At 44.6% G+C, this 26,877-nt stretch overlaps 1 protein-coding gene across 1 annotated transcript in view; it reads right to left on the reverse strand.

The window, feature by feature from the left end:
• adam19a (ADAM metallopeptidase domain 19a) overlaps positions 1-26,877 on the reverse strand; it is a 154,662-nt gene that overhangs the window by 110,830 nt on the left and 16,955 nt on the right. The window contains exon 2 of the mRNA XM_065950792.1: positions 19,152-19,231. Coding sequence (XP_065806864.1) covers positions 19,152-19,231 — 80 coding nt within the window. The remainder of the gene's footprint in view (positions 1-19,151; positions 19,232-26,877) is intronic.

The raw sequence follows: 26,877 nt of genomic DNA on the forward strand, positions 1-26,877 counted from the left end.
CTAAAGTGTTGATGCTTCATTTGTTGTGGGCCTATTTGAAAACCATTTTCCAAACTCTCTGGGGATTTAGTGATCCGTCGTGCCGTCTCACACGGCTAATCATGGCGGTTGTTAAATATGTAATGGCTCATTAACCTTCAGCTGGGACATGACTGACAATAAGACCGCACTGCAGCGATGATTAGCACATAAACACACAAATAATCCACACTGTGCATTCACAGAACACTTTTACCAACCGACTTACTAATTTTACATTACAGCTGTTTCTGTCTTAATACACTGGTTGCTTAGTCATGGTGGCGGAGATGATGCAGCAAATTAGACCACGACTTTATCCACATTAACAGACCTGCAGCTGCTTACTCTAAGCAGAACAAAGCAGAGAAATCCTCATCAGCATGAACTGACTCCCGGCTTTTTGTTTGTTAGCACTGATTTAGCTTTTCATTGCAGCTCCTGATCATTAGAGAAAAGTTGTTTCTCCCCTCCAATTTACAGTCATCCTGTTTTATTGCCTTCCTAAGCAGAGTATTTACAAGCCTACCTTGGCATTAATCAAAGAGCAGCAATAGGCTGCAGGGGGGCTGCAGAGGCCTTCATGAGATTCAGGTTTTACTAGCCACATGGGGATGCGAAAATGAAGTACTGGACTTGATTTGCGTCTACAGTATGAAGTACACTGCATCTTAAGGTTTTAACTAAAATCATATCTTTTGTTTCATATATTGTTGATTTTTATTCTGTTTTTGTGCCGTTTAAGGTGGACCAGGTCCCAGTTTGATGACCTGTTAGCTAGGATAAGTACCAGGATTTTCCTGGTAGACACCAACTACCCTATCTTCAAACACAAATCTATTTATGACAACATTTTGCCTTTGTTCAGCTGCAACGATGGAGTTTGTCATTATGCTGCTCGGTTTGATAAATAAGATTCTTTAAGTCAAAAAACTCTGTGAAAGTCAGGAACCGATATGCTGTGCTTCACTTCCAAGTATGAAAACGTCAGGGGGAATGAGCCACATTAACAGTCTGAAAATGTAAATCCTGTGTCCAATATGAAATGTGAAGTAAAAAGTGAAATACGACTATTATCTTGAAGCACATATGTTAGAGAAGATGACCTCATGAGTTCCTCCTGTTCCTCCTCCTCCTCCTCCTCCTCCTCCGCCCCGTGTGAACACAAAGAGGAGTCGACCTCCGTCCAACTTTCTGTCACTGACTCAGGCTTTGACGGAGCACCGACCCAAAATTAAATACAGCGCTCTTCATTTCTCAGAGACTCTCAGCCAAGTGTGCTGCTTCTTCCTCTCTTTGCACCTCATCTCGTTGTCGTGATTGATTCTCCGACGCATCCTTTTCACTGAGAAACCATTTACTGATTCACAAGCTTCCATATGCACACCCTCATTCCCCCATATCAGACAATTCATACACAAAATCCCTCTGAAACAAACAGGAGCAGCGCTGGCACACACACACACACAGCCATATGCAAAGAGGGCTGAAATGAAATTGAAATGAAAGCGCTATTACGGTATCAATCTTTATCTAATCCATTCTCTGGAAAGAGATTGTAATTTACCTCCAAATCAGTTTGCTCTAACAAGGACCAGTGCTCACATCACTCTTCCTTATATTTTATTTATTTTTCTTCTAATCCTGCCCTCTACAGATGAGTTCCAGGCACACAATACCAACGGCAATCAATTTCATATCACACAAAAGACCTTTGGTGGGCTCGCCATTTCATTTTCAAACAATGCAGTCCAAAAGTCAGGCTCAAATTAAGTTGCAGCTCTCGAGAAGGAGGAGAAAATCTGTGCATAATTTCTTGCTGAAAAACAGCCAACAAGACGTTTGAAAGGAGTCACAATCTTTTTTACATCTGTTTAGTCTTCACGCTGTCTGATCGCTGTGTCCGGTTCCTGCTGAGGGACTGGGACAACACCCAAGCTGGGTCGATATAACTGAGTCCAAATTTGAAATGACAGGATTATGGGGCCAGAGCCAGAGCAGACTATCTGCAAATTCAGTTTCTGCTGGCTCTGTGTGCGCTCCAAATGTTCCTCAATATTCAGAGGAGTGACTAGAGAGCAGAGTTTGGAAGCAGGGAGGACCCTGGTGTAACTCTCTCTGAGCTCTCTGTGCAGCTGGCCGGATTCTCTGCAAAGGGAAATGAAAAAATCTCCCTTCAGCTCAACTTTGTAACTTCCAGATCCTGAGAACTTTTCTCTTCACCAGAGCTGTTTACTGAAGAAGTCGCACATCCTCCTTTAGTGATGCTCCAATGCTTGATTTCCGACAGCTCAATGTGCTGTCACCTCATGTAACCCTGTTGCCTGTAAAATGCATCTTCATACCAAAGTGTTAAGACCAATATGCTCCGGAAAATTCTTCTTCTGCATCAGGGTCAGGGCCTTAACACAGATTAGTGCTAAATATATTGAAAAATGTAACACTGGCCTAGAAAACAACCCTAAAATGACTGAAACTAACTCAAACAAACGGGGCTCCCTGCCAGTCGCCCTTCTCCTACAGTTGCAGTACATCTTGTGCATGAAACTTGTTTTTGGCAACTGAAGTCTCAGTCTCAAGAGCCAATATGGATGGAGATATAAGTTCTTCATAAATTTGCCCCTCTTTCATGCTAACACTGTTTTCATGTTTTGTCTCGAGCAGCCAACACCGTCTTCATCACGTAGGCCAACACAGATGTTCCATAAAGCTGCTTATCTTGACAAAAGAGCTCTGGGTTTTCACGCTGAATGTTCAAGATCTGCCTTTTCTAAACATGTCGTTTTAAACTGATGCCATCCTCCATGGGTTTTTTTTTAGAGTCATGGTTGTTGGCATGTTGGCATCTGCTCGACGGGGGAAAAAAACTCCCTATTCAGGGTTTTTTTTAAAAAAAGAGCTTAGAGAACAAGTCATCTCCCATTTGTGCATCTTGAAATATCACTAAACCCCGGCAGACTGACATCACGCTGCTCTTTGTGGAGGACGTCTGTGGTTTCTGAAGAGCGCCTGATCAAAGCGGCCTCCTATTGGACGCTCACAGCTGTAAACTCTCCCTCCACGCAGCTCTGAAAGACGACCCCGTCGCTGTCAAAACAAGACTCCCAAGCGGATCCATCTGAGCTCTCCGTCACCGCAGATACACATCTGTTGACATGTCTCTCGCCCCTTATCTTTGTACAAACTATCACACACTTCATCAGAAACTGTAAACCATTTTAACTCCTCGACTACATCACCATAGTATGATTTACACGAGAGGAACACGAGCACAGGAAAGATGAAAGATGCCTTTAAAAGCTCAGGTCGGTTTCCCACTCGAGACCCGGGTCGAGGAGGCTTGACCCCAACGCCAGTTCCAGAGTCCAGTTCATTCGATCAGTGTGAACACAAACATACTGTACTCGTACCGCGTACTCGGGTACTGTGCCCGAGTCCCAGTGGACTGCTATATGAGGTCATTCTAAAAGGCTCTCTTTCTGTGCAGCACGGCCCGTTCCATCCTGTGGGCTGAACTGTAGATGAGGAGGTGGGACGAGGGTCGTTGTTGTCATCTCAGCAATAACAAAAACATCCACAGTTAGCAGGATGCAGTGGTTGCCATGGTTGCTTCTTCTCCTTTCTGCTTATTGGCGGATTTGCAAACCAACTGTGTGCTTACTGCCACCTGCTGTATCGGACTGTGTAAATACACAAGTGTACCCGGGTACAGAACAATGTTACTAATATGAACGCAGACCAGCGGGGGAGACACAGTGCGAAACAACCTCCCTGAGAGGACCCTAATACTTTTTACGATTGACTAAATGAATTTAAATATATCAAACACTTCAGTCTTTCTGATCAGCAGGCCATGTAACTGGATCATAGTAGAACATTGTTTAAAGCAAATAGACTTTTCTGACCCCACGGGGAAATTCCTTTTTCACAGCACCTTCCTTTTCTGTCCAATAGACGATACCAACCAAAGACCAGTACATACACAAAACACAACCTCTAGAACAAACCATATTAAACAACAATCCTAACAGCCAAATTCCACCAGATGCGTGTTCGGTCCGTCTTCCACTGGCTCTGCTGCGCTGCGTCTCAGCTCCATCAGTCTGGAGTCCTCCGTAGCAGATATGCAAGGATTCTATTTTTCCCGGATGCAGGAGCACAGAGCATCAATTTACCACAGAGCAGATCGAGCGGGACGGGAAGTCAGACGCCAAAACAACAACAAAACAGAACATTATTTTCAGAATAAAACACTCCGTTTTGATGATTCAGAATGCAGCCGGTGGGTGTTGATGGACGAGGGAGCACGGAGCCATAACAAACCGAGCGGACACGCAATGCACACGTATCTGGTGGAAGATCTGAGTAAGTTCCCACTCTTTTGTTCAGGGCAATCTATACATTAACAGCAGGGATCAGGCTCTTCCCAAGGTGAGCCCTGTGTAGTCCACAATGCTCTGTACCTCCGTCCTGAGGGGAGTGGGGGTGCAGTGGAGGTTTAGTGGATTTGTGACGTCCTGTTTTATTGAGGTTGCGATGGGTGTGATGGTCCTGTTGTTGAGTTCTGTTTGGTTGGATTTTGAGAGGCCAATTATTATGGTGGCAGCAATGTGATACCTTGTGTGAGTTTGGCCCTGTTTTTAACAGATAACATGTTGAAGAGGGAGGAACAGTCCAGTAGGATGTGCTGGATCAAGATCTGATAGAGCAGCAGCAGGAGGAGATGGGGGGCAACATAAAGTCCTTTCAGTTTGCAGATCTTTACAAGTCTTTGATGGCTCTTTTTTTTTGGATGTCACAGGCGTGCTGTTCTAAATTAAGCCTGTTATAATAACTACAAATTACAATAAGTGGTGATTAGATGACAACAACCAAGTGTTCAGTAAAAGACTCCTTACCTGACAATAAGGTAAGGAGAATAAAATAACAAAACAAGGTAGCTAAGGGTCTACCTACTAGCGTTTTCCTGAGATTTTAATCCCCTCCTATTCATAGCTTTCCCGTCACACACATATGAAACCGCCCACGTCGCAGGCAAGAAACGCTTCATACTGCTGCACTCTACAGAGACGTTATCAGGCTCAGTTTCCACCTATATGAATTCAAATCAGTTTTATTCTTTCTTTTTTTTAAAGTGGTTGATTAGCTGAATTAGATTCCAGGAAACCCTGATCTCTAAGAATAAGACCAACAAATCAAACCTCCAGCAGGAGGCAAACGAGCACGAGGGATTCAGACGATATGACGTGAATGATTCTAAAATCCTGAGGAGGAATTCTGGATGATTCTCAGCTGGAAGGAAACAGCTGCGCTGTTTCTGAACTCTAGAATTCTAACTTTCTTACTCACTGAGAGACAAACAAGGTCTCATTGTTCGTCCGTCTGATAAACAACCTGTGATTAATGTCGGGGATTGAATGTGTGTGTAAACAGTGTCACAATAAGTCATTTCTGAAACACATCGGCTGCTGTCAGATAATCTGATGAGCTCCGTTAAGATGGATGATTCAGTCTAAGAACCATCACGGGGATTTAGTTTACGAGAGAAGAGAATTGATCCAGCATCGACCAGAACTGACGTATTATCATGAAAACAGAAATCATATGAATGTTTTAAAGTACCTAACTCTCTAAAAATTGACCTCCTGATTGGCTCACTAGGAGGACATCCAGAAGATTCTCTGTTTTTTCTTTAATCTCTCTTTAAGGGCGTTTTCACACCTCTAGATCGTTTGCTCTGGTCTAAATCATGGACCAGTTTGTTCCATTGTTGTATAATTACCTAAAGTTTGGTCTGTGTTCAAACGGAGACATTTAAAAGCAGACCAAAATGTGTGAAGAGCGAGGAAAATGCTCTCTGATTGGTCAGAATTTCTTGCAGGAGAAATCTTTGAAGTAAACAACTCCTGATTGGCTGTTGCTGCTCCAAAGACACTTTACAGTTTCTAAATGGACAGACGACTACACGTTGGTGTCGGCTCTGCTCATCACTTTTTATATTGTCTGCATTTTATCACTGTAGGCACACGATACAGTTTGAAAATGAGGCGCAGCTTCAATATGCTGATGTTCTGAAGTCGCTGAAGACTCAGGAGAAAGAGCAGGTTAATCCTCCTAAACCAGGACCTTGATAATCCTCCTGAACCAGGACCTGCCAATCCATCCGGACTGTTTGTGTTCTTTAACACATGTTCAGTGATGATGAACAAAGAGGGACCACAGTGGTTACGTCCTGCTGTTAGGTTGGATCGAGGTCGGTTGATGTTCTAACAACAAAAAAACTGAAACAGAGTCTGAAAACAGCAAACCAAGACTCAGCTTTTCAAGCGGTCTGTACGGTTGTTTGGTCCGCACCACAGTTTGATTGACAGCCTTCACAACAGCGCAAACGAACCGCACTACGGACTCGATTTCTTTAGAACTGAACCAAACAGGTTTGGTATGAAAACCCGCTTAAATTCCATTTGCTCTGTCACTTCTAGGGTTGTGTCTCCCGGCGTGGATGGAACGCGGCGTACACAGATGCTTAATGACCAGCGTGGTAATTAAGTCCTCTGGTTCAGACTGTCTGATTATATGTAGATAAATCTGATATTTATCACCCCAAAGGAAAAAACCCAGTGTTTCCAACACATCAAAGCGAAACTACCACTCCTACAACAGATATAAATATGTGACCATCCTGCTGGCTCAGCAAAACAGTCAACATATGGACCATTCCAGTGTGAGGTGTCATAAAAGATTCAGCCTGTAGGGGGCGCTAGCAGAGCTTTAGCCTCCATTTGAAATGTAATGTTTCACTTTTATAATCACAGACTGGTTTGTGCATCTGGCTGCTGGTGTCATGTGTTTGTGTCCAGATGGAGCTTTAGTGGAGATGGTTTGCCAATTTATTGCTCAACGGTCGTCATGTGGGGAAGGAAGCAGATGCACACCGGGGGACGAGCAATCCCAGCATTCATTGCTAAGGTCTCATTGTCAATCAGGCAGGAAAACAAACTGAGTTTGTGCACAGCTGTGTCTCCAGCAGTGTGTGCAGTCGGAGGGTCAGTTTCATTTAAATGCATTAAATGCAGTTTGTGCATACAACAGAGACGTGAGGACAGAAAAATGTTTTCTATAAACTACAGCTATCTCAGTACAGGGAGCACTTTCTCAAGGGGGGTGGGGGGGGGGGTGATGTGACCCACCTGGGACCTGTGCACTGCATCATTTCCTACAAACATTCAGCAACTTGAGAAGCGACCGTGTTTCTGGATCAAAAGAGAAGTGAAATCTTCCCCCCAGGGCGGCAGTAGCTCAGTCTGTAGGGACTTGGGTTGGAAACCGGAGGGTCGCTGGTTCAAGTCCCGGTGCGGGCCAAGTATGGAAGTTGGTCTGGTAGCTGGAGAGGTGCCAGATCACCTCCTGAGCACTGCAGAGGTGCCCTTGAGCAAGGCACCAAACCCGCTCAGCAGCGCCAACTGTGAGCCGCTCCATCACTGTGACATCTCTCCCTTAATGTGCATGTCCATAGGATCGTGCATGTGTGTGTTGCATGACTACAGAGTGTAAAAAATGAGATTTGGTCAATAAAAAGTCAATCAATAAAACTAAATCTTAATCTTTTAGATACGTCTGAAAATAAACTCTGTCATTGCTTGGTTCATTAAATCCCCTAGAGGAGCGTAGTTCATCAGTTAGTGGTGAGTCTCAGTTGAAATGTAAATAGTAAGTCACACAGAGGCTTCACTGTGGATTACTTCAGCCGTATGGACCCGAAACAGAAACTGATTTTCTTGTGATTTACTCACATTAATGGGTCTGAAGTTTGCTGAAATAACATCATGATGCAGATTTTTAGTAAAAAGTCAAGCTTTTTCAAGTCTGTCTTTGAGAGGAGCAAGCAAGTCAGAGTGAGAACACAGCAGGATATAAATAGCATTGATAGAAAGACACATATTCTCATTATAGTGTTGTATAGAGGACTCTGCTGCTTTGTCCGCATGTTTTTGTTTTACGTCAGGTCTTACCTGAGGAGACCCCACCCTCCCTCCTGTCTGACAGGGATAGTCTCCCGCTGTGAGGTGCATGTGTGAACAACCAGATCAGCAGGATTTCAGGAGCAGTCCTCCTGTAAATATCTAGACATTTTCAGGAGTGCATTTGTGAAAACGTTATCAGGTTAATGAAGAGGCTGAAGCAGGTTGTTCAAAAAGCAACATTCAGGTCTTGACAGAGCTCCGGGACTAATGGGATCAACATGAATCAAACAATTGACCTATTTTAGAATTGTGATCAAAAACCTCTCAGACACAGATTCTTGTGAAGTCTGCGTCCCGCGGTGACGATCACTGCTCTCTAATTAGAGCCAGAAAAAGTAACTCTGCTGTAAAGAGTCAATAAGCATGTGATGCTTTTCTGTTTTTCCTCTTCTTGTTTGTGTCTTTCATGTGACGAGCGCTCTGCTCTGCTGCTTTTGTATTTTGATCAGCTGTCAATCAGACGGTGTAGACAGCGCTGTGATGTCTTTGATCTTGTGTTTGTGTTGTTCTCTGTTTTCGCTGTTCTTCACCTGAATGAACCTTTAACACGGCCGACATGCTGATCCATCAAACACAGGTGTCACTGAGAGGATTAATAATCCACACAGACGGACAGATATCAAACATTTGATGTATGACGACCTTATGATGTTAATACAGCTGACGTGTCATCACTCCGTCTGACAGAGGGTTCATCTGTCCTTCGGTCCGAGTCGTCTTTGTGTCCACCTGAAGAATCTGAGCACGAGATTTGTCTCCTTTAACCCCGACAACATAGAGGATATCAGAAAAACTAAGAAATGATCAGAGGTCACATGACTCCTCAGATACAGATTGAACAGATTAAACAGGCTTGTCTGTTGTTGCCATGGTGATGTCAGAACACTGTCTTGTCAGTCTGTGCAGGTAAAATCGGGGGGGGGGAGGCTCGTGGCTCAGCTCACACTGTTCGATTTTGTGCAGTCGTACGACCAAAAAGTCAAACATGTCAGAAACTCATTGAACTGATCGGGAGCAGCTGATGGTCGCCGTACCTCAGTGTACACACGACTGACGCCGCACAATCAGGTTGAAAATCTGCACGACTTTAAGTATAACGACTCAAACATGGGGTCTAAATCAGCCTTCAATTGTACAGTGTACGCCGGGCGTCAGATGGACCATATTTCAGGTTTATGAAGAAAAATATGAAAAGAAGTGACACCACGATATGAGAAAATCCCAATAACAGCCGTTGGTGGACCATTTCTACCATGCAGGATTAATAAAGACACCACTCTAATTTCCTCCTTCTGCAGCTGCACAAATATTCATAATAAAGAAGCTTATACAATCTTGACATTTCCTGCAGCCATATGGATTCTCTCAAAGCGTGAACGGTTCCACATGAATCAATTATCTGCTGTGTTATTCAACCCGATCCGTCCGATCAGGTCACGCTGCCGGCCCTTTAAACATTCCTCTTCCTCCATTGTTGTTCCATGTTAAGCCAGCGGAGAGAAAATCAAACAATGGTGCACTCTCGCTGACACGAGCAATAAATTAATTTACACTATCTGCTTTCTTTGAAGTGCTGCAGAATTTTCTAGAAATGTAATTCCCCTCGCTGAATATTTTTCCAGCGTTTCCCGCCCTCGCAGAGCGGCCGTCATTGTGATGCGACGTCTCTAATTAAGACTGACAGGTTGGACTGATGTGCAGAAATGACACTTTGATTCTGTTTGGTTCACAGAATGCCGAGGTGGGGACGGCGTCTGGATTTAGCGGAAGAAAAAACGATGCATAAACACACATTTTTACACACACACACACACACAAACACACCCTGCTGCTTTCATATCGCTGACCCTGCAGCTCGACCTTGGATGATACACAGAGAGAGGGGGTGATGAAAGCTTACTGACACCGCCATGCCCCTTATGTCTTCACCTACACACACACACACACACACACACACACACACACACACACACACACCTGGCTGTCCTCACAGGGGTTGCCGGTCTACATTTTGCAGGATTTCATTTTGAATGCGTTTGCAATTTCAGTTTAAATCCAACGTGCGTCCAAAAACTGTTGAAGGTGCAGAAACGCGGCCATGTTAGGGAGCTCCTGTTCTCATGTTAATAAACTTCACAGCGTAAAGTAAACAGTCATCCAAACATGGCGAGCATTCTTCTTCTGCAGAGATTTTCTCTCACTCAGACACAGAGATTTAAAGCTGTTCAGTGGATGTGTTAAAGTCTAGATCTGAAGTATGTGTAGAGGGGGACACAGGGGGTCGGGGCTTTGATATTTCAGTGTGTATGGTTACTTTGCTTCAGACGCTGCTCGCCGTGTCACCTCAGTGTGTCTGTATTTATCACGCAAGTATCAGCTGGCGGCGGCGTCTAAACATCAATCAGAACATTAACATCAGTAGCGTTACAGCCCGCTGCGCGAGCGCTGGGTTCACTCCAGAAACCTAAAGATAAGAGTTCCTAACAAACGCTCCCTGTTGGTTGTGACAGGAAGCAGCAACAACTGTCAGGTTTTCAAAATAAATCTCTTCAACTGAAGTGTAAGAATTGTGATCATGTAGAAGGAGCTGTTCCATCGCGTCTGAACGTCGTCATGGAGATGGATTTGCGGGCACTTCCCCGTGTCCACCCAGCCTCTTTTTTCCCCAAGCTCTCCGCACTATTTTGTTTGGCCGCTCCGAGCGCTCAAGTTTTAAGATTTTGGCGCTCAAGTTAAAAATCTTTCAACTTTTGTCACAGGCGCTCTTTTCCAAATGTATGATATTCTCTGTATTTTAGTCTTCTACGGGCCGTGTCTTGTACTCACATCCTCCTCGCTCCGTGTCTGATCAGGAAATAAACGACCTCAAATATAAAACATGCAGTAAAAAGTAACGCAGCAGTTTCGGTCATACAGAGGGCGTTGTCAACAGACTGTTGTCATGGAGACAGGACGGACGTGCAGCGTTTTTCTTCTCAGCGCGGTAACACTTCATACAAGCGTTACCGAGAGCACAGTCAGCACTTTTCTGTCCAAAAAAACGTCAGGTGGACACAGGGCCTTCTTCAAAGCGAGACTGTGCGAGTTGAGAATGTTTAAAGTGACCAAAGATCTTTCTTGATCAGTGACCCGGAACGATGCCGTCAGTCTGATACCCGATATGTAAATGAAATCATAATCAGATGCGATCAGTCCCATCTCTACTTGTTGTCTGTACTCACACACACACACACACACACACACACACACACACACACATCTGCATATTAAACAACAATAGTTTAACTCGTGCCAAACTTTCAACATCATTCTACAAATCTCAGATCAACACGGATTAAATATCCGTCGTTCTGGGAGACAAAAAAATGACAAAAACCTGGACCACTAAAAAAAACGACTTTGGGGCCCGAGAGGTAAAAGTGATGAACGGGTTTTATAAATTTCGGTGACAACGCCCTTCATCGCTGCGATGGCCACAGGAGACCTTTGCTGACGGAGAATAAAAGAAACATCTGGAGTTTCTGCTGACTTCAGCAATCTGTGAGATGATGTATGCACCGATGCTTCCCCGTCGGAGCGCGCCCTGACCGCAGATGTTTGAGCTATCAGACAGGAAACACAACCATCGCACAGATTTGGCTAATCAATGGCTAAGTGTCCCATGCAACCCCATCAGTCCACGGTAAACTCTGCATCAATGTGGCGGTTAAAGGAAGCTGTGAGGAGGGGTCTGAAACTGACTTTACATTTTCACAGAGATAGTATTTCTTCAATCCCGGCTACAACTCTCCTCCCACATGACGTCTCAAAGCTTCTGCAGAGGATTCACCGTCATGAAGAAGAATCAAACGAGGGGGTAGATATTATTTTTGCCAATTCCGAGTGCTTTGACGCTGAACTTTAAATACACAAAGATAGGAGCGAGGAGTATCTGTTCAAACATACTGAAACACAGAGCGTGGGAGGGCAGCTTTGGCAGACACTCAGACATTAGCAGCAGCAGCTTGTTGCTGACTTTGCTCAACACACACAAAGCAGCAGAGCGGGCGAGCGGGCGATCGCCAGATGTACACAAAAGAAGAGAGACAGAAAAGGCAAACGAAGCAGCAGCGAACAGACTGACGCTCAGATCCTTCATGACATCAACGAGTCAACATGTTGTTTTAATCTCTCCACTTACTGACAGTGCTGTATTTACACCACAGAGTGTTTAACCATGAAGAAGAAGAAACTGATTATCTTGACAGTGATTTCTTTGCAGGCTGAAGACCGAGCCGACGCTTCAGGTGCTAGATCTGTGAAAACTAACTAATGAGATATTTTATACAGTGGCCCTGAGAGCTCAATACTCCAATTCAAGACAACACCTTCAAATAAACAAAACATAAGCAATCCATAAAACGTCAACAACAGTTCAACCAACGAAGCTCCAACTGTGGGAAACAACACAACGGGAACTAAACAACCAAGAACAGACTACACACTGACTGCTGTGGCTCAGATGGTAAAGTCAAGCTCGCTCTCTCTCTCTCTCTCTCTCCTCTCCTCTCCTCTCCTCTCCTCTCCTCTCCTCTCCTCTCCCCTCCTCTCCTCTCCTCTCCTCTCCTCTCCTCTCCTCTCCCCTCCCCTCCTCCCCTCCTCCCCTCCTCTCTCTCTCTCTCTCTTTTCTCTCTCTCTCTCCTCTCCTCTCTCTCTTTCCTCTCTCTTTCCTCTCTCTCTCCTCTCTCTCTCTCTCTCTCCTTCCAGGAGCTTCCAGCTCACTAACATGTCGTGTCAGAGCCTCAGGCAGCAGTAACTGCCCCTCAGGTCACATCCACAGGACCAAAGTCCAGAATCACAGCAGCGCCTGAGAGGTGTCTTCATGCCCTTTGTCTCTTCCCTTCAGCTCACTGTGATGAGACTCTGTGACACTTCAGTTTACACAACAGCTCAGCTGAGACAACTCTGTTTCTCTGTTTTTTTAAAGACAGCATCTTTACCTTCTGCTGTTTGTGGAGCTGTAGTGTTTGAATACCAACAGAAAACTGATGCAATTCATCTGTTTCCGCACTAAATGCTTAAACAACAATGCAATGAGTTACAGTTATGTCTTAACCAGGATTTGAACAGCATCAAGTACTCCCTAAAAAGCTTTAGGGTAAGACATGATCAGACATTAAAGAGGTCATATTATGCCCTTTTTGGGGTTCGTATATTTAATCTATGTACGAAAGTATGTTCACAATAGCTAAAGTTCTAAAAAAGTGTCTGTTTTCATGTCCTGCCGCTCCATGCACCGGCTCGCTTCTGACTCTCTCTCTAAGGCTCTGAAGTGCCCACGTTCAGAGTCCCCACGTGTGCCAAGTCTGATCTGATTGGTCGGCCTGTCGGCTCTGCCGTAATTGGTCAGTCGCTCAGCACGGTTCTCGGAAATGTCCCGCCCCTTTTACCATATTGGGAATGCAGCCACTTTAGCTCCGAGGAGAGCAAAAACATTAGCACCTTAGCACTACTGTGCTACTGCAGGCTATGGCATATCGTGGGCGTGCTACAGAAGTTAACGGGCATACAACATGAGCTGCTGAGCTTGCCACAACGAGCCAATGGACTTAGATCAGTGATATCACACTGACAAGACGTCACACTAGCAAAATCTTTATCGAGGGGGGCTAGAACCGAGCGTTACATGCAGCTAATGCTACAGCTAACAGGAGGACGTAGGAGAAGCCGCGTTTTCCACATAGATGTGCCTAAACATGCACAGGACATTTGGAAAACACACTAAAGAGCATATAAAACCAGAAAAAGCATAACATGACCCCTTAAGGAAACATGCTATGTTGAAGTGTTGGCTTCTCTGACAACAATGCAGCAGTCAGTATGTCCTCCTTCTAACTTTAGATTCTGCTCCTGAATGCTCTGGATTTGTTTGGACCAGAGAAGGTAGGCGGTTTTAAGAAACCCCCACACAACCGTTTTGGACGCCCCTCAGTTTGCCAGATATGAGAGCAGTTATCAGGCTCTGCATCAGACCGATGCAGAGCTAAACACTGAAGCTTCAGTATCCACCACATGGCAACCTGAGTGAGCATGGACTCTAGAGAGGAGGGGGGGAGACAGCTCTTTACAATGTTTAGAATTTAGACTGCAGTACCAATTTTAAACACTAGGTGTCAGAGTTACATACTGCTCCTTTAATTTAATCTCTGACTGGTCAGATATTTATTTGACCTCATTCTAAACTGTAATATTGGAAGACCGATCTCATTGTTGCTAAACCCTGCAGCAGAATTAAAAATAAACATCAAGAGTTTCACGAGATGACACGAATCATCGAGGTCAAAGTTTTCTTTTGCATACAGAAACATGTTCTTACTTTGCATTTCATTCTGCAGAAAGTAATCCAACAAAGTGCACTTTGGCCAAGAAAAGAAATATTCATAGAGCATCACTTTATCCTGCAGGAATAAACAGGTTCAAAATGCAGAGTAAGTGAAGTAAACGTTGGCTGAAAGAAATATTAAACATTCATTAATGTGTGCTCACAAACTGCTGAATCTCTGCATCTCCTTTGACACGTTGAGTGGCCTTGGATCTCTCCAACGTGCTTTTACTCGGCACACTTTGGAAATACTTCCAGCTTCATTTGCCGCTGAGAGTGCTTTGAAACGTCTTCTACAAAAGCTTCAAGGGGAGCGAGAGAGGCCAGGCGGAACTGTAAAAGCTCGGACACATTTATGTAAAAATCCATCAATAAGAGGCGTTCATGCTCAGAGGAGCTCGACATGGCTCTACAGTCAGAGGCGTCCGGGTGGACCGAGTCTGAACACGTTCAGCGTGTCGGTGTGTCGCCGGGATACAAGCAGGAGAAATACGAAACCTAAATAATGCTAATTGATCTGCGACATATTACAAGCATGCGCTGATCAATGCTAACACAGTCGGCTAATGGAAGAGGAAACCATTTCTGTGCAGGAATTAATTTGCAGGGTTTCAACGGGCAGCTTTCAGGTGAGTCGTAGCGTGTGAGGGTGTGACTTGCATGCTAACGCTAGTCTGCAGAAAGGTGGACCCCCCACCAACACACACACACTACACACACTACACACACACACACACACACACACACACACACACACGGCGTCTGCAGCAGGCGTGGATCCATGTCCCTAATCTCTGCAGGCTGAATGTCATTGCCGTCTCCCGCTCGCTGCTGAGGTGAGAGATAATCTAATCACTGGGGAGACAGAAAGTAGATGTGCGACGGTGAAGCAGGACGGGGAGATAAAACGGCGAGGCGGAGGAGGACGGAGGCCACAGCAGGTCTTTGAACTCCCCTCTAACAAATAATTGAAGGACATAAGACAGAGTATAAAGGCACAACAACAAATGGTGAAAGATGAAACCTCTGACACCGAGCTGCTGCTTCTTCTTCTTTGGTGTTTCAGAGACATAAAGAAGGTGAGTGTAACACTAATAGATGTCCTCCTAATGGAGCTAACGTTTTCATCTTTCGCTTTCTGGACATGCAATTAGGAAGTGAAGGGGCGGGGCTTAGTCTTACATGTGTCCTTGGAACACATGCCACTGAAGACTCTTTGTTAAAAACCTGCATTCTTCTTCATGTCCAGCAGGGGGAGATTTCACTGGTTGCAGAATGATGTCTGATTAAATAGTGAGTGATAAAATGTTCCTACTTCTCAGTTTATTTACTCCCTTGGTTAACATTTACCTCACAAGTTTTTGGTCTAAGATCTCTAGCTTCATGTCTTCTTCAACACAACAGGGGAGGAGTTAGGGGCGTGGCTACCTGGGATTGTACACTGTGAGGTGCATGTGTGAACAACCAGATCAGGAGGATTTCAGGAGCAGTCCTGTGAAAACGGTTATAGTTACCTTGAGCTCTTTCCATAAAACCAATGACACTAGAATTCAGAGTAGCTTAATAAAATCCTTGTCAATAAAACGTGCTCTAAAGTGTTCATGTTCTCTCCTGTAGTCACAGATCACAGCCCTCAGTACTGGTCCTCTACTCGGGGGGTCAAACAGAGATAATAATCAGAACAAAAAAGAACAAAAAAAGAGAGAAACAACTGATTGGAGCATTCAGGTCAGAAGTAGTTCGCAGAAGAATTGATGTGTGTGAATCATCCTGCGTGGTTATGTGTCTCAGCAGGGCTCCACTTTCTCATTATCAGCATTAGCATTAATATGCGCAGGAGGCACTCAAACGCCTCCAGTGATCACCGTCAATTACACGCTGCACAGAGAGGAGAGCCGGCCCGAGCCTGACAACCCGTCATCAGCATGAGGAGGAGGAGGAGGAGGACCTGACGAAGGCCTGACAGGATGCTAAAGTTAGAATCTATGAAGAGCTGCCGTCGTTTCAACATCCGTCCAGCGTTTACCACAATGAAGACACACACAGATTTCTGCATGTCGCTGCAGTGTGGCCTTAAAAGACTTCACAGTAATGTGGGTTAAACAGTACAAGTTTTTTTTTCAGCTCATTTAACAGATTCATTTTGGTTGCACAGTTTGATTGGCCAAACGTGAAACCGCTGTTAAACTCAGTCACCTGAAGCTCTAATGTAGAAGTCAAACATGAACTGAACACAGCCAGTGTGTCTTAAAAAAAGGACATATTCTCCCCCTTCTCCACTTTTTCAAACTGGAGCAGATAAATAAGTCTCCCCTGTGGGCCCTGACCACGGTCGGGACGCGAAGCAGGAAGGTTAACACTCCGCTTAGGAATATGCTTAAATTCAGCGGGTTGTCTCGTCTGATCTGAGGTTGTAGTCGAATGGGCCTGACCCTCCGGACTGCGCAATCCCACCTGGACGAAGCAGAATAGGGCGGAAGGGCAGTAAGGGAAAGGAGTGTGGCTCACAGACTTACGTTCAACCGGTTACTGCCACTGCGAAAGGGCGACATGGAAAGCCAGAACCCGCACAGGCACGTCCAAACAATCGCCCTTTATTCATCTCTAAATAAATAGTATGTGTTATTTTTGATCAGAGATGATTGAATGCGTGTCTCTAAAACATTTTAAAATAATAAAAAATAAAAAACGTTTTTCGTTTACTAAACGGTTATGATTTACTAACCGGATACACCGGTTACACCCCTACTGCACACTCTACCATGAGCATTTTGACTCGGGATTCACAAGATCTCATGAGAACTATAAGATCACACGGGAGTAAAAAGAGAGCAACGAGCAAAAAACAGTTTGTCTTCCTGAGGTTAATTTGTTGTTCATTCGGTTTCTGTTGTTGATAAAGTGATGGAACATACCATCAGGAGTCTGTGTATTGTGTTTTATTTTGAAACTCACCGGACGCTCTGTGGGTTCCCTTGTCTGACTTCCTGTCCAGGTCAATCTATTCTGTCCAGCTTCATGTGTGCGTACAACGAGCTCTGTCAAAAAATAGACTGAGAGTGTGTTTTAGACACGGAGCAGAGCGTAGTGACGCTGCTGGCAAACTGGAGCCTTGAATAGAGTGACAGCAAACGGCGCTGTAGTGCGCGGACCGCACCAACCGTTGAAATTAGCAGAAACTGTAACTAGAAGTCCTTCAAATGATTTGAAACCAGGAGTTTAGGGATCTGTTTAATCTCTTATTAAAGTAGACGGATGAGGAGAAGAACATGAGGATGCGTGCACAACCTGGAGTTATTATTTTACATAAATTTTTTCTGTCATTGAACACGTCATATCTGTGCCAGTGGGGTCGTGATCAGACCGGGACTAAAGACAAAGATGGATGACATCGAGAAGACGAATGAGATCATGGGAGCCGCTTATAAATGTAATCAGCTGATTAAATTTCTGATTCAATCTGACTTCAATCAGGACACAGTCACACATTTGATTCACTTCTAATAACTGCAAATGTGCTTTGTGTGTGTGTGTGTGTGTGTGTGTGTGTGTGTGTGTGTGTGTGTGTGTGTGTGTGTGTGTGTGTGTGTGTGTGTGTGACCCTCCATCTGAAGTGCAGTTAGTTTGTTGTTTTTTTCGTCCATCACTCTGATGCTCCTCCGAGGGCTTCATGCCTCCAGCTTTGGCTGCAGCCTCACTTTTCCTCTCGGCCTCTCCAAAACTCAGACCAACTTTTCCTCTCATGCCAAGGAAAAACAGGCCGAGAGGAGTGAAGCAGCCGAGTCATGTGCCCATGCTCAGCTCGACACGTCGAACAACAACAGATATCAACTGAGATAAGGAGTCATCGCTCCTGAGCATGAACCTTCACACCATGAGTATCCATCACATCAGATGTGAATGAAAACAGGAAACCAACTGGGCTGAGCCGCCGTGTTTCCAACCAGTATGTCAAATCAAACCATCCATCTTTCACGACCCCTCCGCTCACTAACTAACTAACGAGTTCAAGCCGGTAGAAAATGTTCAACAGAAGCTGGTGAAGCCTGAAGGATAAACTGGACAGTATTCTCTCTCTGCTGATTCCAAGCTGCAGCTATTGGACCTTTTAAAGAGACTTTTACAAACCTTCCCTCCTGTTAACCTTTTAGTCCGTCCCTTTAACTCACATCCTTCTCATAAAGGGCACACAGTCTCAGAGTGTGCGGTACATTGCAGCACTGAGGACACTGTGGCGATCTGTGGGCTGAAAAAGAGGGCAGCAAAAAGCCCCCTTATAGATATTTTAAAATAAAAACAAGCACAGAGTCAAGCACCGCCTGCGGGTGCAAACAGAGCAGACACACGTCCTTCACTTTTCCATTAAATCAGAGCGGGACGAGGATGCATTTAAAGGAGAAGAAATCTCACAGCAAAGGTCGACAGTAATGAGTAAAGAACGCTAACACGGCGACACAACGTCTGACATACGATGCATTTAGAGTTTGCTTCATTACGGAGTGATTGGACACATTCAGAGCGGGGATGAACGCTTCAGCAGCTTTACATTTCAAGTCTCTGATGACTGTGTGGCTGCTTTTATACACCGCTTTAACCATAAATAAAATCAGCACAAGAAGCTGTTGGCACCACATGAAGACTTGGACTTTAACTCTCTTCACAAAGCAGAGATATGACCTTCTAAAAACAGTTAACCCAAGAGAAAAGGTCAGAGTGAGGAGCAGAGAAAGGTTGATGAAACATCTGACCTGTGTTGAAGTCTCGGCCTCCCTCTTGGTTCGGCTTTGAGAGAGCCACTGCACCGTCACCGTCCTCCCCCCACGCAGCCCTGCAGGACACAACAGAGGGAGATTAATGCCATGAAGGAATGCTGACACAGAACATGATAGTACACAGAAGGGAGGTCAGCACAGGACCGTCGTCGTAGGTTAAAAAAAAAGGGCATTACATCATTCTTATAAAAGTGAAAAAATTAATGTTCAAGGTTGGTAAACATAGCATGAGCCGGTTGGAGTTCTGATATCATGTATGACTCGTATGTGTTCTCCCAACCTGTTTGCACTCTTGCGGTCCATGTTTGCACTCCTGTTTATTGTGTATTAGTGTATGATTACACTCCTTGGGAAAGAGGCCAGTAGCATCTTCTCCCTCCTGCCCGATCGTTTCTGCAGCATTCTGCACAGCATGTCATGTATTGTATGACATCATCAGCGTATACAGTATATACAGCAACATGATGCAGAAGACTGAAGCTCTGGGCGGCTGTGGCTCAGTTGAGCCAACTGTCTGTAAACAGGAAGGTCAGGGGTTCGATCCCCAGATCCTGCAGCCACATGTTTGATATGTCCTTGGGCGAGACACCTAACCCCAAGTTGCTCTAGCTGCTTCGTCTGCAGTGTGTGAATGTGTATGAATGAGTTAATACTGATGGACTATTTACTCAGCAGCCTCTACCATCAGTGTGTGAATGTGTAGGTGTGACCTGCGGTGTAAAAGAGCTTTGAGGAGTCAGAAGACTAGAAAAGAAATATACAAGCTCAAGTCCATTTACAAATCACTGACTCAAACCAGAGTTATGTAGAGGAAAGAAATCTTCAAAGTTAAAAGAAGAGACAGAAGAGAAAAGGATCCATCAGAGTGACTGGGTTTCTGCTAAAACAAAGAGTCAGACAATCGGCTTCATGCTAAACATGACTGACGTTTACATGTAGTCAGTGAGCGCAGACGTCACACTACGAGGCTCTCGTGTCAACAGTTGAAAATGTTGGTGTCAGATTTCCTTGTTCGGCTCATCACAACAATCGATCTTCATAAAAAGTAATTAAAGCCTGAAAATAAAAACCTGCCAGGATCATTGAAAACCATTATGTTCTCACGTCCTCCTCCAGTGTTTGTCTTCTCGGCTTGACTCAGTCGATGCAGCTCTCTGGAATAATGGCTCCTATTTTCACAGAGCACCGATCTCCACTGGATGACTAGATTAGCTCCGATGAATCATGAGCTCACTTCAAATCGACAAAAACACTTCTCGGGACATTGAATTTAAAAGAGAGTGATTCATACACGTCGAGCGGGCCGCCCGTGTATTCTATCACAGATAGCTCGGGAACATCTCTGCTTTGTTTCTGCAGAATAATAATGAACAGAGTCGACTTTCATTTCAACTCTGGGGAACATTTAGCTGATTTCATCTGAAAGACAAAGAGTTTACTGGACCCACAGAGTCCCCCCGCCTGAAGTTTATCGAGGGCTTCAATCAAACAAACACACAAAGGAAGATCCCTTCTCAAGATCTCTCTCCATGTTTGAAGCTTTCAGTTCTTACAATTCTGCAATAAAAATGAGGCTGTGAGGCTGCCAGGGCCTTCATTGGTAGATTTGCTCTTTGTGACGTAATTTCTTTGAGTGTCTTGAAATACTTAATATCAGCAAAATCTGTAAATCTTTAAAAATAATTGAGTTTTGTTAGTTTTTATTTTCATAATGTTAAACATCCTCATGCAAATAATAACTTTCAGCAACCAGTAGCATCTTCTCCCTCCTGCCTGATCGTTTCTGCAGCATTCTGCACAGTATGTCATGTATTGAATGACATCATCAGCGTATATATACAGCAACATTTCGCCAAAGGCAAAAGCCTTAGCTCTCTGTTGGGAAACAATTAAGTCTACAGATATTGTTGTTCTATTTTTTACAACAACCATCAACATCTCTGATATGTTTACAAAGGTTTGTGAGTTTCTGAATACCTTTAGTGCCTCAAAAAAGCCAATGATCTCAAGAAAGACACACAAAAATAAACCCTGTAGGCGCACCACCTGCAAAGGGGGGTCAGGGTTCATGCAAAGCCAGGTGCCGGGTGCTAATCCCCGGCAGCGCAGACTGGTTCTCGGTGGGCTCAGCCTTAGAGAGAAGGTGAGGAGCTCAGAGGGTGAGGAGCTCCATCACATCGAAAGGAGCCAATTGAGATGGTTTGGGCATCTGATTAGGATCCTCCTGGACGCCTCCCTTTGGAGGTTTTTCATGGCACGCCCAACTGGGAGGAGACCCCAAATTAGACCCAAAGTTCGCTGGATGGATTATATATCCCATCTGGCCTGGGAACGCCTCAGAATCCCCCGAGAGTAGCTGGAAAACGTTGCTAGCGAGAGGGAGGTCTGGGGCGACCAGACCTCGGATAAGAGGATAAATGGACAAATAAAGTACTTGTGAATTCTAAGTGCCATAAAAAGCTGCAGAACAACAACTCTATTAGCATAAGAAGCATTTTTATTGTGCTTTTGATGAAGCATGTCAAGGTGGCAATTTTGGTTTGGGGGAAAAAGCGAATAAACTTGACTGCTTTTGAACACATCTTTGGGCAGCCTGTTTGGTAGGAATAGATGATCAGACAACAGGCCCGCTCATAAAAGCATAAATCAGATGTCTGGAAAAACTTTCACAGTCACAAAATGCTGCAGTCTGATTACTAAGTGTGGAGCTGCTGTTTGGAGGAACATGTCTGTTTTTCAGGCACTTAATAGGTCCTGAAAATCAATGGAGTCAAATCTGAGAACACAAACCCAAACTCCCCGCAGAGCCAGACTGCTCTCTTAGCTGTTTTACCCTTTAAGATAGCATCTCGCTGAGCTAAGAGCCCACTGAGAAAGTCCATCAAACCGCCTCAACAATAGAGCGCCTCACTCCTCACCGCAGGTCTCCGTCACATGTGCTCCTAAAAAACCATTAAAGTCCCACCAGGAGCTGGTGAAAGCTCCTTTCATACCGTCATCCATCAAATATTCCCTCTGTGTCAAGTGTGTGCTGTGCAATCTGCATATCTACCGTGTGAGAGGACTGCTGTTTCTTTAATCATCTTTAGAAATCAGAAAGATGACACTGCAGCTTCTGAGAGCAACTATGCTAAATGTATTTCTGTCACTCAGAAGTCTTTTCCTTGGAAGTCAACAACATTTGATTTGCAGAAAAACAAAAAATGTTTTTCTGTGTAGTCAAGCCTTTCTCATTTGGAGAAGCAGGAGAGAGAATGTGAGAGAGAGAGAGAGAATGACATGTAGGGAAGCAACCACAAGCCGAATTCAAACCCGGGCTGCCTGCTTCGAGGACAACAGCTTCCGAACATGGGGCGTGCAGACAGAAAACTTGGCTACTGTTGCCCTCAAATGTTGAATTAGTAAAAAAAAAAAAAAGTTTTGCAAAAAGTATGGAATTTGCAAACAAAACTTCTGAGTCTGCAAAGGAGGAGACTTGAACTATCAAGCTGAACTTTCAGGTTTGAGAAAAGGTTTTAACTTGAGGCAAAACCTTTGGAATTTCAACTATAACATTTCTCAAAAAGCCAAGAATTTTAAATCTCAAGCTGAACTTTAGCTTCAAATCCAAACTGTCTAATTAACTTATTTTGGGCCATTATTTCGGACACAGGACACAGGACAGAGGATAGAGACAGAAACCAGAGAGAGAGAGGGGAATGACATGACAAGACTTTGACACTTAAATTTGTAAAAGACTGTTTGGCTTCAGAGCTAAACTTTTGAGTCTGCAAACACCATCCAACCATTATCTATACCACTTCCTGTTACAGGGTCATGGTGCCGATCCCAGCTGTCATTGGGCGAGAGGCGGGGTAACACCCTGGACTGTTTGCCAGCCAATCACAGGGCTGACATATAGAGACAGACAACCTGACACACTCTGCAGGTCGAGCTTCTGGCTGTAAAAGCTCAACCTTTGGACGTTTTAGATTTGAACAAATAAAGATCTTTAGTGGACCTCAGGAAGAGAAGCTGAGCTCTCGGGTACAGCTAATGGTTATTCTAACAAATAAACAAATATGTGTTCAACTGTTTGTTTACTTTACTTTCAGACAATAAACTAGACCACCTGAAATCGACTCTCTCACTCTCATCTGTCAGAGCTGAAGTCGACTTTAAAAATGAAACGCTGATGGTTTCTGCAGGTTTGAGAAGATCAAACGCTTTATCCCCCCCAGAGGAAAGGTCGCCATTAATCGCTGATAACACTGAAAGGAATCATTAAATGTCAGCAGCACTTGGCCTGGAATCGCTGCAGACAGACGAGGAGAGGGAAACATTTCTGTGACATTTGAGGATGGCAGAAACGGGGCCGAGTTAATAACGAGTCGAAGGGATAGAACCGGACGTCTGCGGTCACTGGAGATATAGATCCTGTTCACACACACACACACACACACACACACACACACACACACACACACACACACACACACACACACACACACACACACACACACACACACACACACACACACACACACACACACACACACACACACACACACACACACACACACACACACACACACACACACACACACACACACAGGTCGAGCGCGTGGTCGAGCAGCTACACACAACGATGCAGCCAAAAGACTCGCAGCTATCTGAAGTTTTTATCCCCCTGTAGTCAAATGAGCCTTCACAGCTGTTCTCTTCAGGGTGATGTCATTTCCTTGACTTTTCAGAAATGTTTCCTGCCACTAGAATCTGTGCAACCTCAGCTTGAAGGTTTTGTAAGTCAATAAACAATCAGAGATGATAAAAGTGTTGAAAACGTGTCGTAGATTTCAAGAATAAAGGACGTCTTTTGTCCTCAACATCCAAAAGAGAACATCCTGACCCAGAACTCATTGTGATGTAGAAACTCTTAAAACTTGTGTGCAGAGTTGAGATGGTATTGAATCGCTTTATGTGCAGAAGACAAACGCTGCCTACATCGACATTTCTTAGAGAATCTATAAATGCATCCAAACTCTTAAATCTACTCGAGCTGAAGATGAAGAACAGACGCTCTGTAAGTTTTGCTCCAGCTCTCACGGTTAAATTGTAGATGGAAACTTTCTCCAGCAGCCAGATTGTAGTCGAAACGCATCTGACACTTCAATACAGGAGGAGGAGGACAGGAAACACAAATGTTCTGTGAGGAGGACATGTCTTACAGAAACGATTAGAGATCAATATTAGGGGCTGTGTTGCATGCTGGGTACTGTAGGGTCAGGTTCGATGTTTTCAGTTTGACAACGTAGAGAATTGCAGGTATTGTAAATCTGTGGAATAAGATCTTCAGGCAGGACGCATCGAGGCTGCTCACAGAACACTTTTTATGGAAATTCAACATTTGCTAAAGTATTTGAGTTCATGCAGCTCCACTCTCCTCCCACAATGCACTCCTCCCGCTCTGCACACAGCTCACTCCACTTGAGTTTTTATGAGAATGGTTATTGCAGTGTTCACTTTGAGCGTCTAAAAGTCCTCTAACAGCAGACACACAGTATTGATCTGAGACAGGAGAATAAAAGAGCTCTGTTCGGATACAGTCGTCTGTTCTGGATCACCTGCAGAGAAGCTCGCAGCCTCTGACACACTTTTTCAAAAACTCAAGAGTTTCACATCTCATTTCTTCTGCTCCATTTTTCAAACGGGGACGTGAGAATGTCTGCCAAGGAAAACATGAACCACTCAATATTCATCCTCAACCTAAATCAACAAACGACACTCAGGTCTGGAGTCATTACGCTCCCGTCTCTTCAGAAAACATTAAGGCGGGTTAATAGCTGCAGCAGAAGCATTAGAGGGTGGAGGGTGGACGTGGCTCTCCATCATGCCGCTCCCCCTGAATGATCGACTGAACGGCTAATAAACACCGGGCCAGATGCAACCTCGCAGTCAACAAATCACTGCTGCTCCACTTCTGCTGGCTGCAACACTTCCACACAGTCTGAGGCTTTTCAATTAGAGCAGCAGAGAATGTGACGGTGTGTGAGAGTGTGTCTGTCAGGTGTGTGCAGGTGTTCAGGGTAAGATGATCTCTGTCAGTCTGCAAAGGACGGATGGATGGATGCTTGTGTTAACTATGCTAGCATGTTTAATTCTGATTACACCAAAGTGGGATGTTAGTGGACGCAGTAGCAGACTGTAGTGCTTTCAAGCAGCAACCTCCGGTGTTGAAACATGTAGCCGATGCTGAAGTGTAAAGTCCTGCAGTTCCTCGAGTGTCCACTAGAGGCTGGCTGTAGAAGCACAGGAAGTCACATACACACCCATTCAAAAAAGCCTGTTTTTACAGCAGAGATTAACATGTTTACAGCCTGGTTCAAAAAAACAAACAGGTCTGATTAGCTCATGTCTCGATCGACACACACTGTACGGGGGGTGAATGTTTTGATGACTCATCAGTTTTGATTTGATGAAGAATAAGAGTTATTCACAATAAGGCGTGTAGCTGACCTGATTGACAGGTGGGCGTGGCTCCAGCCTGACAAGACCCCGAAAGGGAAAAGAGGTATAGATAATGGATGGATGATGGGTAAACCAACTGATGAACAAAGGACTCACAAGCAGAGTATCACTGTTCTGTTTTTTTTGTAATTGGACTCAAATGTTTTATTTTCATGTTTTATCATAACGGAACTTATCTGGCGGCGTGTCGTTCATTCCCGGGTCAAAACCTGAAAGAGAACCGTAGAGATCTTAGCTCCCTGTAGGTTCATATGTGGGTGAGTGTACAGTGTTACTCATGGAGCTGCTCCTCTAACCGAGATCCTCATTCCCCAGTTTAGCAGCGAGCTCATTGGATACACCGTCTTATCCGCCCGCTCAAACAGCGACCTGAGGGCGTCCTCATGCTCACACACACAGATAGAGCCGTGTATGCTAAATGATCTTTTAAAAGCTTCCTTTCATGTCTCCTTCTCGCCCTCCTCTCCATCGTCTCCTCTTACAGCTCCGTTAGCGCCACTGCACACTTTGTGAAAAGTCGGCTGCAGAAACTTTCTGAGACGTCTGCGAGCACTCGGAGGCAGAGGCTGAATGACGAGAGAGGCAGTTCAGCATGTCTTCCAAAACGCTCGCCCCCCGGCTGCACAGAAAATCAATTTGTGTTTAAGAAGGTGTTGTGCTGCACGCACTGGGCTCTTCTGTTCGTTGGTAAAGTGAAAGAGTCATGATGGGAAGAGGTGAGGAGGTAAAGCTCACTCTCACTTCACTGCATTTAAATCCATATTTATAGTGAAGCCAGTTTACAGTGAAAACATTGACTAAACCTCAGGCCTCTGATGAATTTCACTCCATGATGTAATCCACAAAGGACTTCTGGGAGTCAGCAGAGAAAGTGCGCCACTACTGCAGGAGAATATCTTTGTTAATTTACACCAAATACAGAATTCGGACTTATCACCGGTGCAGCCGACGCTCTCAGTTACATCGTGTCCTAACAGCACGCCAGGGATTTATGCCGTTTATGCCGTCGCACGCTGGTTGTCCACACTGCATCCACTGCATAATGTTTCATTCTTTGTTCTGTAAATTTCAGTTCCCCCTTGCGAACAATTCGACATATAGTGCTTTTGTTTTGAAGGTAGTTGTATGAAGCTTGGTATTGATAAACTGCTTGCCTTGAGTCGAAAATTTTTTTTGTGATCAATTATTTATTTAG

Source organism: Labrus bergylta, chromosome 22 (assembly GCF_963930695.1).
Source record: "Labrus bergylta chromosome 22, fLabBer1.1, whole genome shotgun sequence".
Taxonomy (NCBI): Eukaryota; Metazoa; Chordata; class Actinopteri; order Labriformes; family Labridae; genus Labrus; species Labrus bergylta.